The following is a 13,684-nucleotide window of genomic DNA, read 5'->3' as shown; positions in this document are numbered from 1 at the left end:
CGATGAAAAAACACACATATTACATTAAAATATTAAAAACTATTTAATGAGGTTAGTTTCCTTCCAAAAGTAAACTGAGGTTGTGTCTGAACCAGCTTGAGGCGAGGGAAGTTTCAAACGTAACGTTTTTAAAACTAGCCATTATTTCCCACGTTGAAAAAAATTGCAATTTTATTTCCTAACAGCAAATGAAACTGTCAGGAAAATTTAGGTGTAATAAAATTGGGTGGTTAAACCAACATGCTGGACTTGAAATAAAACTGAATTAAAGGAATTAAAATTAATACTTATGTCAGTCAACCCTTTAAAAATACTATTCAAAACTTACTGTTTTTACAAACAGAATTTCCCTGTTCTTGATAAAGTGCAAAGTTAACTATCTCCTTAATGACCACTAACGGTGCTGCAGTTGAAATTGTGCATCAAACAATATTTTGCATAGAAATGTGTTGCTTCTGGCAACTTTTCTGCCTAAATAAAAAGTTGTCAAGCAGGGTGACTTTGGTGGTACAGAGTTTTAAAATGGTGGATTCAGTCCAAGGTTAGCTAATAACGGCTGACATGCCCTGGAATCTCGAGGCCTAAATCAACATTGTTTTCACAGCTGTAATTAAGCCACCTAATCAGAAGCACATTTTGACGGGACAGTTTCTGGAAGCCAGACATTACAATTTCTTATGCCTGGAGCGCAGTGGCTCATGAGAGGTCCTCGTTTAATTTCAGGTTAAAAAGAAGCAGTGGGGGGCGGGGGGGCAGTAAAATAAAAAGACTTTTTTTTTTTTTTTAAGCAACATACAACTGTTGAAATGAAGCAGGCATGTGTGTTCGTGCCTTGACCAGCCTTGCATCCCACCCTCCTCTGGCTCTCTGCTGAGTCCCCCAACTCTCAAGTGGCAGCTGCACACAGTGAGATGAAGGGTCTCTGCCAAGATCAACAGATGAGCTGGTCTAAACTGGCTCTCTGTGTGTTCTGATTGTAAATTGTGCTGGTGATGATTAGAGAACTCTAACACAGGATGTCGACTCTTAAAACTGTCCAGAGAAAATACTTTTTTTAAGTTTAGGAAAAAAATTTTTTTTAACTTTTTTTGTGGCTTGGTGCACAGTGTTGTGTCTATAACTTTCATATGATTCAAATGAATTCACCCAAATTCAGCAACTCTGCTATTAAAAAAGAAAAAAGAAGGCCATGGCTTGGCTCATAGCGGGGGCCTTCACCTTGGGTTGTTTATGTAACAGCGCTGTAGAGTGTGATTCTCCACCGGCACACCAGTCCTGTGCTGCTACCACCTGCCAACTGAAGATATTCCTCAAAGGATGAAAATCTAGGATGTGACAGTCACGTCTTATCAAGTAACCGTGTTGATGTCTTTAAAACAGCTAAATTGCCAACTGAAGCTGTTTTCTGCAGCCTTGTTGCATTCTGTAACATTTAAACTTTCAACCCCAGAGGCCATTGTAAAACTATCAATATGAAGGCACTAGTCACTGGAGTCTGATTACATTTAGTTCTGCATTTTAATTACATATGGATTCTATTAACTAAAACTTTTGCCTTATAGGCAACATTTTAATCAAATTACTATAATTTTCAAATATGTTACAATAGTTTGACGAGTTAAAAGTTCACATTCCTAACATATTAAATATCAAAAAAAACTGCATAAAGAAAAGGAAATACTCCTTACAAATACGCTAATACATTTTCAGATTACTTTGGGGACTCTTTGACTACCTAGTTACAAGTTATATTGTGAGGTTTATATAATGGTATACATTTGTAAATGGGTTATTGGTGTTGAATATAACCAAATTCAAAATATAATTATGTTATTATAAATTCAGAAACACACACTCATTTGATTGTTGTAAATTGAAGCAAGACCAAAACAAAACATGGCTAGAATCTAAGTATTCAAAATCAGTATTTGTAACTTCAATCAAAGAATTTTAGAGCTGAGAGGGAATTAGATTTCATCTAGTTGAATCCCTTCATTTTACAGCCAGGAAAAACCAAGATCAAGGAGATTGTGTGATTTATTTCTCAAAGCTTTGTGGTGAGTTGATAACAAAGGCTGTCCTAGAATCCAAGTTTCCCCTGAATCTCTGTCATGCTACTTTCGAGTACAACACACTGCCATTTTCTGCAAGCAACAATCTAGCTGCGTATCCCACACCACCCAAGAACTAAAAGAAATATTTTTTTAATGCGGTAAAACACATACGATATAAAATTTACCATTTTAACAATTTTAAAGCATACAATTCAGCAGCATCAAGTACATTCACAATGTTATGCAACCATCCCCACCATCTTAGCTCTAGAACTTTTCCATCACCCCAAAAGGAAATCTCATACTTAAACAGTTGTTCTCCATTCTCTCCTCTATCCCTATCCTTGCCCACCACTAATCTGCTTTCTGTCTCTATGGAGATAGAATACGCCTATTCTGGACATTTCATGTAAATGAAATCATCTAATATACGGCCTATTGTGTCTGGCTTCTTTCATTTAACATAATGCTTTCAAAGTACATCCAGGTTGTAACATGTATCAGTACTACATTCCTTTTTATGGCTGAATAATACTCCATTGTCTGCATATACCACATTTGTTTATCCATTCATCAATGAATGGACATTTGGGAGGTTTCAATCTTTTGGCTATTGTGAACAGTGATGCTATGCACATTCTCTATTTTCCTTTTTATGGCATTCCTAGTGGGTGTGAAGTGGTATCTCTTTGTGGTTTTAATTTACATTTCCCTACTGACTAATGATGTTGAGCATCTTTGTATGTGTTTGTTGGTCATCTGTATATCTTCTTCGGAGAAGTGTCTACTCAAGTCCTTTGCCCATTTTTAAAATTGGCTTGCCTTTTTGTTCTTGAGTTGTAAGAGTTCTTTACATATTAGACCACAATCAGATATATTATTATAAATATTTTCTCCCATTCTATGGGTTGTTTTTTAATGCACAAAAGTTTTTAATTTTGCTGAAGTCTAACCTGTCTATTTTTTTCTTTTGTCACTTATGCTTTTGGTGTCATATCTAAGATCCCATTGCCAAATCCAACTTCATGAAGATTTATCTGTAAGTTTTTTATTAAGAATTTTAGCACTTGCATTTAGGTCTTTGATCTATTTTTAGTTAATTTTTGTATATGGTGTGAAGTAAGGGTTCAAAGGAATACATTTTTGAAAATAAACTTTCTACTGATTTATGTAAATTAGACTTCTATTTCTCAAACAAACCTCACATACTCTTACTTTTTGTTAGGCCCAGGAACCGTTAGTTTTAATTTGGTATATCATTGTTATCAACAAACATCTACTGAGTACCCACCATGTGAGTAAAAGGTATGACACTGGTCATTTTTTGTCTATGTGGATAAACATACAGAAGCAGGAGTCCCAAAAAATCTCACAAAGTTTAAAATTAAGTGATATGCTGAAAAAAATGTTCGTTGTCACAAATAATTTTTGGTTTTTGGTTCTTTTTAGGAAGAGTGCTGAAGAGGAGAAGAAATATCCAATTTACATTATTTGAAAGTATTTACTTAAAATTTTACATTGGTATAATAATATATAAATTATTGTATTCATTCTCATTAAGTGTTTGCTAGAGAAATATATGAAACATAGTTTAATGGGAATTAATTTAAGAAAATTTTGTGTGAGAAAAAGTTGGGAGGACTTATTGTTTGTACAAAGTATTATGTTCTATAGCAAGTATGTATTGAACAAATGTTACTGGAGTGCTCTTCCAATTAATTTCAATTCAAATCAACCAGCATTTATTGAAGTCAGATCACTATAATTGATTTAAAAAATGAATTAGATATCACTTCACAGACTCACAACATAGAAACACATACACGACTAATTGATTATATAAGCCAGACTACTACATAGTGTCCATACAGGTAAATACAGTGATAAATGAGCATAACAAAGGGAACCCTTACTTCTGCTAACTGGGAGATGAACTAAAAAACCAGATGGAGTCAGAATATACCTGAATGTCAATGATAAAGAATTTTTACTTTATCATGAAGAAAGTGGAGAGCCAAAATATGTTTCAAGTCAAGCTACGGCCTGATCATATCTGTGTGTTGGAAAGATAACTCTGACACTAATGTGGCAGACAAGATGGAAGGGGAAAATCTAGATATGGGGAAACTCATTGGAAGACCATTGCAATAACTCAAGGAAAAGTTGATGTGACCACAAGGGTAGAAAGGAGAGGCTGAATCTAAGAGATCTGTGGTGGCAGAAACAATAAGACTTAGCAATTGATTAAATATTGGTGGTAGAGAGAAAGTGGAACAAATGCTTTGGGTTCTACCTTGGGCTGCAAGGTGGATAGTGATGTCAGATAGGGAATGAAGGGAAAGGAGAATTTGGAAAAATGGGGAGTGGTACAGTTGGAGAACATGTTCAGTTTGGGACCTCAGTGAGGCTGAAGTGTTTGCAGAAAATCAAAGAGAAAATTTCCGAAAATCGAGCAGGCAATTGAAGCTTTCAATTGAAATTTTCATTCTTGCCACTCCCTGCTCCACCCTTACAATATTCCATCACTGAAGAATAGAATTATAGAAATATATTATATTTATTACATATAAGTATTATTTTTATATTTATATATAAAATATTATGTATCTAATACAAAATGTTTACTATATAAATATTATATATTAATATATCAAATAAATTATATATTTATATAGTTAAATATATTATATTTATGTATTTACATAATATAAAATTTATAATATCATGCCCCTATAGTCACTATCCAGATATCATTCATCATGAAAGTGGCTCCTCTTAAACTGCACCACACAATAAAATAAAAGGCTAGAAAGGAGGTATGAGGCCAATGGAATATGCATTATTACCTCCAGGCCCCTGTGTACTATACAAAAAGAGTTTGAGTTTCCGGCCTACAAGAAACCTTTAAAAGTTTGGAAATGTATGTCAAGAATGAAGGATAACGTCTGCATGTTGACTGCACTGCCCCACATTTTGATATTTTATGTTTCCCTTGATGGGGCTCAGGGCAGGCCGCCCCAAAATATGCCAAAGTGGCACATTGATTATTTTGAATTAAAGTTACTTGAGAAACAGCCAATACAAGAAGGACACTCTGACCCTCCTCTCTGTCCTCCTGAAAGCAAGAAATAAATCTCCTGTGTGAAAGGTACCCTCCCTGCACCAGGAGGTAAAGAGTCATCCTTATCGTCAGAGATAGGGAATTCAGGGCCAAGAAGTCTATGTAAACAAACTCTGCTTAGTTTCTTCACTAATTAGTACCCAAGCCTAAGTTTCTTTGTCTTGTCAATTCTTGACAAATTTATTGTTTCTTTGCCTAAAAGGTATATAAACAGCCTGCTTTGGTCACTTCTTGGTTCCCATATCTATGAGACCTCCATATGCACAAAATTAAATTTCTTTTTTTCTTCTGTTAATCTGCCTTGTATCAATTTAATTATTAGACCAGCCAAAAGAACCAAGAGGGACAAGGGGAAATTTTACCCTCCCCAACACCCTTATTTAGCTTTGTTAGTATCCAAAGGCCAGAGCTGGAGCTTGTGATAAAAATATGAGAGAATTTAATGAGCATCTAAGTAAACAGTATTTAGCAAAAGGGTAAAATGAGTGTTGTTATGGCATCAAATGTAGGTGAACTTTGAGAACAAATAGAAAAAAATGAAATTTGCAGTTGGGAAAAGTAAATATACAAAGCAAAGGGAATAAACGTTTTGCAATGCAGTCGTTGGAGACATCTCAGTAAGAGTTTCTCAGAAAGCTGAGGATCACAGCTACGGGCCACACTGATCTGGCCTCCTACTCCTCTGGTCTCATCTCTCACAATTCTCCATCTAATTCACTCTGCTCCAGTCATACAGACGTCATTCCATTCCTTGAGCATTTCATGCTTTCCCTGTCAGCTCCTACTTAATCTTCATTTTTTCAACTAAGATTTCAATCCCTCAAGCAGGCCACACCAAGCCCCAGTCATGTGCTCTCATAGCACTCTGTGATTCCACTTATACATCATTCTTTTAATGATCTGTATAATAGTTGTATTTTCAACTATACTTGAAGTGCCATGATGGTAGAGATGTGTCTTAATCCATACTGTAGTCTCAGAGAAAGCACCAGATAAGGAATAGAGTCCTTGGGTTCTAATCTGATTGGGTTCTAATTAAAAACCTGGAAGCGAGACTCCAGAATCTGTACCCTATACCACTGAACTGCACTGTGCAGCCTCTCTCAACAAATTAAGCCATGGCTTATGGTTCGCTTAAAAAAACTTTTTTTTTTCCTTGAAGGGCTAAACATCTCAATAATAAACATCACGAATCAACTGAGATAAAGTATTTAAAAGTTTATGAGAGCAACTTACCTAGAGTAAGTTACTTAAATTCTGTCACTTTCTTTATCCACGCAACACTAGTAGTAACAAACAATCCTTTCTCTCTCAAGAAAATGTAATAAAAACAAATGTGATAAAATATTATTTGAGAACTTAAGGGAAAGGGGATTCTTATTTTTATCTTAACTGAACATAAATATCTAAACCTTTCACCTTTATTAACAACATAATACCACTTGACAACTATCAAATCTGACGTAATTTGAACAATGATGCAAAGATATCACTCCTGCAAAGACACTAACTGGAATGCTCCTCTGATTTGTAATTTATTATTTTCTCATAAATAAAATATTATAGAATCAAAAACATTCTGTTTAAACATACAGTGGAAATGAGGCAAATCAATACTGTAGCCTGCAGCATCATAATTCACAGCAAAGTATTTGGGTTTGGCATTCTCTGTTTCAAAGATTGAAATATCATGTGTTTCTCCACAGATGTGGGTGTGCTGGTCTCCAAACACCCACATGTAATTGGTTCTGACTGCTGCACTGTTCTCTACTGGGCTGTATGGGACTCAAAAGCTCTTTACTCAAAGCCCTTTCTGGTTACTATTACTCAAGATAAAAGCTCTAGAGCAGCCCTAAGTTAATGGGTCAAAGACAAACATACTGAAAATGTTAAAGTACTGGCAAGTGTACAATTGATGAGAACTCTTAGATAAACTCCAGCATTATTATTATTACATGTTGCTGAACAAAAAACAAAAATGTCACCTAAAGAGGGATAAAGTTTTTAAAGATGACTATTCACGTCTACAATATGACCGATCTCTTGCATTCTAAGCGTGTATGCATTACAACACCATGATATGTTAAGTTTTTGATTAATAATGAATTTTTTTATTCTTATCCAGTGAAAGGTTGGAAAAGACAGTAATAAGCATATACTGACTGTCCTCAGTTCATTAAATTAGTGATAACAACAACTAGCATTAATACTGTACTTAATATGTGCTAAAAGCACTGATTTAAGAGTTGTTTTAGTTCTTTTGCCTACTCATAAAAAGACTTTCTTATAGTTACATATATTTCTTAAAGCTATATGGATAGTTTAGATGGAGGAAGTATATGTAATTATCAAGAATTTTCTATGTGTAGGGAAGAAAACTAACACTTATTGAGCACCTACTAATATGCCAGACATTGTCTTTGTTTAATCTTCACAACAACCCTGCAATGTAGGCAATTTCATCTACATGTTACAAAATAGAAACTGATGCTTAAAGCATGGTGTAGATAATAAATAACAGTGCCAGAAAGCACACCCAGGCTTGCTTCACTCTAAGCCTTATATGAGGGACCTAAGGGAAGGAGGCCATGGTAGGCAGGATGGGTATTGGAGAAAAGAGCTAGTTCATCTGAGGACCCAGTAATAGAGTTTTGAGAACAGCCAAAATAACAAATACTAGAGAGACCAAAGAAGAACATCAAGAGCAAAATGGCCAGTGGCCAGAATCAAATCAGATTATAGAGTAAAAAGCAGGGATTGGGTGGTGCAAGAATGGGTTGGGAAAATACAAAAGTAGGGTTTGGAGTGACTGTTACAAGCAGTCTTGGGCTTCAGTGGGTGTAGGCTGTTTGGGTGAGTTGGATGTGTTTAATTGAGAAGGGAAATAGAACTAAAGTAACAATACACTTTCTATTATACAAAAAATATTATATAATTTAATTCATTAAACATATGTACTATCTATAAGGCCTATTTCTCAGAACAAAATAAAACATATTTTGATTGCTCTTCCCCCAAAATGTCAAATTGCTACACATTATTTAAAGAATATGTAGCAAAGAATGTACTACAAACATTTTGTCTTCTCAGTACCTTCTTCTAACAATGTTAGGCAGAATGCACTCCTCTCTCATCTATGTTCTCATGTCTATTTTTGTGATTTGCTTATGTGCCTGTTTCCCTTGCTAGAAGAGAAACCCACAAGGGCAGAGATCATCTCTTGACACTTTGTCCCCATAAAACAAATAAAATGGTAGACAAAAATCCAAAAATGTCCATAATTATATTAAATGTAAATGGTCTAATCACCCAATTAAAAGCCAGAGATTGTTAAATGGATAAATAAAACAAAACCAAACTATATCTTTCTACAAAAAATCCACCATCAATATAAAACGTAGGTTAAAAGAAAAGGATGGAAAAAGACATATCATGCAAATGCTAGTCAAAAGAAAGCTGGAATGTGAAAAGGTGATGGTCAAAATTATAAAAATGGACAGTGTAGTGAACAGGGCCAAAACGAAACTTCTGGAGTCACTTCCATCTTAAAACAGAACTCCCTGAATCCTCTGAACACTCTTCTCCTATATCTCATACTTAACAGCTAAATCCTTGAGATAGTTGTTTAAATTTACTGTCTTTTCTTTGGTCAGCTCTCACTTATTTCTCCACCTCTTACTGAAAGAGCATTTGTTAAGGTTACCAAGGGCCTCCATGCTTTAAATGCAAAGGCCATTTTCAACCCTCATTGCACTTGATCTTCAGCAGCATATGGCACTATTGACCTGTCATCCTCCTTAAAACACTCTATTCTCATGGCATCATAGTTTTTGGTTTTCCTCTTATCTCTTGGTGTGTTCCTTTACAGCCTCCTTTGCAACCTTATCCTCAAGCATTATATGTTGGAGTTTTTCAAGTTTCATTCTTAAGCCTTTTTCTCTTCTTACTCTATAACCTGTCCCTACATAGTCTCATTCTTACTAACAGCTTCAAGTCCTATCTATATGACAATGCTTAAAATTTATATCTCCAGCTGGCATCTGGCTTGAATTTCATATCAAGCAGAATTTTTGACATCTCCAGTTGGATGTCTTGATGGACCTCAAACTTAACATACTCAAAACTAAATTCACAATATATTCTCCTATTCCATTGTTTCTCTCTCAACAAATGAGATCATTGATCCATTTCCAAAACAAAAAAACCTAGAAATTGTCTGATATATCCCTACCTCTTGTTCTTCAAATCCAATTGTTTCTTCACACTACAGCCAAAGTGATTTTTTTTTAATGCAAATCTGAGCATGTCATTCCTTCTTTAAAGTTTTCCAGTGACTTTTCCCTTGCTCTTAGGACTAAGACAACAAAGTCTGACCTCTGCCCTTTTCTCCAGTCCATTCTTATCTCAGACCACTCTTCCTTTGCTCTTTTTATTTCAGCCACACTGGTCTTCCTCGGTTTCTTCTTTCCATCACAGAGCCTTTGTAGATGTTCCCATTCCCCTCCTCTTGATCTGGAACACTATTCTCTTCCACCCCTGGATAACTCCTACCCAGTCTTCAGATACTAGCTCAAGCATCACTGACTTGGAAAAGGCTTTACTGATACACTAGTCTAGGGCAGGCTCATTTGTTTAAAAAATGTTTGTAGACTTAAGTTCTTTTCTTTCAGTACACTTATCTTGGTTAGTAATTATACATTGATTAGTGTGATTCCATGAAAATAATTACTTCCACCATTAGATTTTAAGTTCATGAGAACAAGGATGTCTGTTTTGGTTCGCACGATACCCCCAGGACCAGAACTGTGCCTCCCACAGAGCAGATGCTGAATAAATACAGAACTGATGGATAAAGAAAAGAATTAACAAACAATAATACAAAGAAGGAAGAGCTCAAGTAAGTAGAGGCAAGAGAGCCAATGAAGAAAAAGTCTATAACAAGTTAAACAAAGAAAATGAGTGTTTAAAGAAGAAAGTAATCAAAAGCTTCATATGTGGCAGAAACATTAAAAGGAATGAGAAGGAACTAATGAACAGACAGAGCAAGCAGAAAATTATTGGTGACCTTTGAGAATATAGTTTCAGTGGAAGATAGACTCAGAAGCCAGATAGCAGTAAAGCTGAGTAAATGGGAGGTGAGTATATAGAAGAGCAAGTATAGACTACTTTTCAAGAATGTATCAATGAAAAGAGAGGGAGACAGGCTGCAGAAAGGGCAGAGAGCTCAGTCATTGGAATATACTGATGGTGATCACAGATGAGGAGTTACATGTTCAAGGCTACAGTAGGAAGCTGAACAAAATGATGAGGCCTGCAGCTGAAGATGTTAGGTTAGTAAATAATCTTTTCCTGGGGTGCAATCCAATTATTTTCTATCAAGATAATGGTGATAAAAATAATAGCTAACTTTTTTTTTTTTTGATTACTCACTAAGTGAGAGGCAAAGTTCAAAGTACTTTAACACTTCTCACTAGACCTCCCAACATCTCTATTAGGGAGTGGTATAATTATCCCCATTTCACGGATGAAAGCCTGAGACACAAGACACGTGATTAGCAATGGACAGAATCGTTATTTGAATCCGATTTATCTGACTTCTACGGCACATACTATTAATTGGTTAACCCAACACCCATTCATTCCTCATTCCCTTGTCCCTTGACTAATTATAGCTAGGGGTGGCCACATGACCCCTTTCCAGCTAATGGAACATAATGGAAATATAATTGGAGCTTCCTTGGAAGGCTTTTGCTTTTTTAAATATATAAGTATTTAAATATATATTTATATATGTATTTACTATATTATCTATTAAATCTACATTAAAATTTATAAATATTTAAATAAATATATATAATATAAATATTTAAATATATTTTTTAATGGAAAGCCATATATATATACACACACACACATATATATACACATATATATAACAGATATTGCTGGGCCATCCCATCTCTCTGACTTGAATGTGATTGCAAATCCTAGAGCTGGCTGCTGTCTTATGACAAGAGGGAGTGGCAGACAAATTACAGAGAAGTTGAACCACCAGCCTATGACAATAGCCATCTACTTCTAGACTTCTTGCTATGTGAGAAAAAAAAAAACCAAACCTTTATTTTCTTAACTCATGTTAGTCAGGTTTTCTGATATTTACACTGCATTGTACTCCTAATGGATATAATTCCAAAGCCCATGCTCTTATCTACCAAACTATATCACCTCTCATCTATGAAATACAGAGATTAAGCCTCTTCTACCTCCCTCAGAGAGCTCTGAAGGAGTGTAAATTAGAAAATGTATATACGAATGTTTTGAAGAATAACAAGTATTATACAAATTCATTACTGTTTTTAAAATAGTGATTTTCAACTAAGGGAAGAGATCAGAGAGCATACATCCCAGAGAGACATGGGATTGGGCAGCATTCTTCTAGACAAATATGTTGGAAACTTTTCACATTACACATGTCCCCTTTGAGAATCACTGCCAGGGTGAGATGATGAGCATATTCTCCAGATGTATTCAGAAGGAAAAGAAAGGTTGAGAAGCAGAGCTTTATTATGACAGTGAGCTGTATTAAACACTTCCACTAAGGCATCAGTAGCATAATAATTGGTAAAAACTTTTTGAACCCATGGGGAAACAATCCCACCTTAGCAAGTTTGGCCTTTCTTAAAATACAAATAATTATTTTTATATGAATAACAGCAACAAACAATAAATAACAGTACGACTCAACAAAGCTGACATAACTTAAACAGTGAAATGTATTATTAACCAATGGGATCAGAAAGTTAACAGGAAGATATATTTCAAAGAAAGGCTAGAATAAATTCCAAACACATATTTCAAACTTTTAAAAAAGTTTCCTCTTCATTTTAATTTCCCTCGGTGGAGCTCAAATTTACTACTCTCTCTTTAAGAAATTAACAAAGTCATTTAAAAAATTGAACTCATATCTCAGGTCCTAAATAACTGGTTTGTTCATTTACTGGTTAAATTGCTAGTATTTTTCATTCAGTAAACATTTGTTGAGCACCTATTGTGGACCAGACCATTCTTGGCACTAGAGTGCCTTCAGAGCAGTGAAGAAAACACCCAAAATTGCTTGTCTTAATGGAACTTACATCTCCTGAGGGCAGGGAGCAAACAGACAAAAAGCAAATAAATAAAATGCACTATATATGAAATGATGCTAAGTGCTATAGTGAAAAAAATAAAGCAAGGAAGGTGGCAGGTAGATAAGCAATATAGGGGGAGAATGAGACAGAGAGTTTGTAGAGGGTTAGGGGAAGAGGGTTGGTGGTCTCAGTTTTAAATACCATGGTCATAAAGGTTTCATTGGGATGCTGACATTTGAGCTAAGAACTCAAGGAGCTGCAGAACCAAACCATAGCTATGCATCTAATTGCTTTAATTGCTAACTGTTTTTCTGTTGAATATATCATTTGAAATGGGTCAACAGCTGAATAGCAAAATGATACAGTTTTTTCCTTACAAGTTACCTTGATCCATTGTAATCAAACCAAAAAAGGAAAAAAAATACATTCCAATTATTGGTAACCCTCTGAATCTTATCGTTGCTATATCTTCTTTTTCAGAAAAAAGTTTAAATATTTTATTCCTTTATGTCCCAATATATTCATTTTTTGATACTCCCCAAACACATATTTTAAATGTAGAAAATTTCGTTTAGTCTTAAATGAGCCCAAATTTCATCATGGGCTAAAATTTTAAGACATAAAATGACTGCTGAAACTGAATTTTAATCATATAGATGAATCACAACATGCATCTTTGGCTAGGCATGTATTATGGATAAGTCTAGTTTTCTACAGAGAATAATCACATGTTCTAATTACCATTTTGGTTATACGCATAATTAATAATATTCTGTCTTAATGGGACACATTGAATCTTCAGACAGTTGCAAGATTTAACTATGCATACTGCCAAATCCAACTGTCAGCTGCACTGCCAAACACAAAGGAATCTTGATGTAGTGTTTTAGCATTGATAACAATATGCATATCTTTATACATGATACAATGGAAAAATTAATTGCTTTTCTTCCTTCAAAATTTTCTCCGCACTAATAATTTTACGTTGCTTGATTGATCATTTACCCTAAATTATATATATTGGAGAGTGATCTTATGAGCAATAAAAACATGAATGTATATGTGACCCAAGACCCAAAGAAGAAAAAAATATTGTAGGACTTACTGATTGTAAACTTTCATTTTCACGTAAACAAGCTGTGTGAAGTTCTGATTTCAAGGTTGCAATGTGACTTCGATGAGATGTCATCTCCTTCTCTAACGTAGCGATTCTAGTGCTTGCAAGCTGGTAGACATCCATGAAACTTTTAATCATAGCCTTAAGAAATAAAAATAATGTCACATACAATTCAAATAAAGCTGTCCCCAAAGGACAATTTCCATAATTTGAAAGCAAAAATCATTAAAATTTTAAAATAAACAACTTTTCATCTTTCTTTAAA

The 13,684-nt window shown here is 34.8% G+C and overlaps 1 protein-coding gene across 3 annotated transcripts in view; it reads right to left on the bottom strand.

Annotated features, from left to right (window-relative positions):
• CCDC171 (coiled-coil domain containing 171) overlaps positions 1-13,684 on the bottom strand; it is a 305,088-nt gene that overhangs the window by 26,156 nt on the left and 265,248 nt on the right. For all 3 annotated transcript variants that reach the window (XM_014792400.2, XM_087444624.1, XM_087444625.1), the window contains one exon: positions 13,408-13,560. In XM_014792400.2, coding sequence (XP_014647886.1) covers positions 13,408-13,560 — 153 coding nt within the window. The remainder of the gene's footprint in view (positions 1-13,407; positions 13,561-13,684) is intronic.

Source organism: Ceratotherium simum, chromosome 20, assembly GCF_057802395.1.
Source record: "Ceratotherium simum simum isolate JZ-2026a chromosome 20, ASM5780239v1, whole genome shotgun sequence".
Taxonomy (NCBI): Eukaryota; Metazoa; Chordata; class Mammalia; order Perissodactyla; family Rhinocerotidae; genus Ceratotherium; species Ceratotherium simum.
Note: the sequence above shows the minus strand (reverse complement) of the source record. Positions and strands in the feature narration are given on the sequence as shown.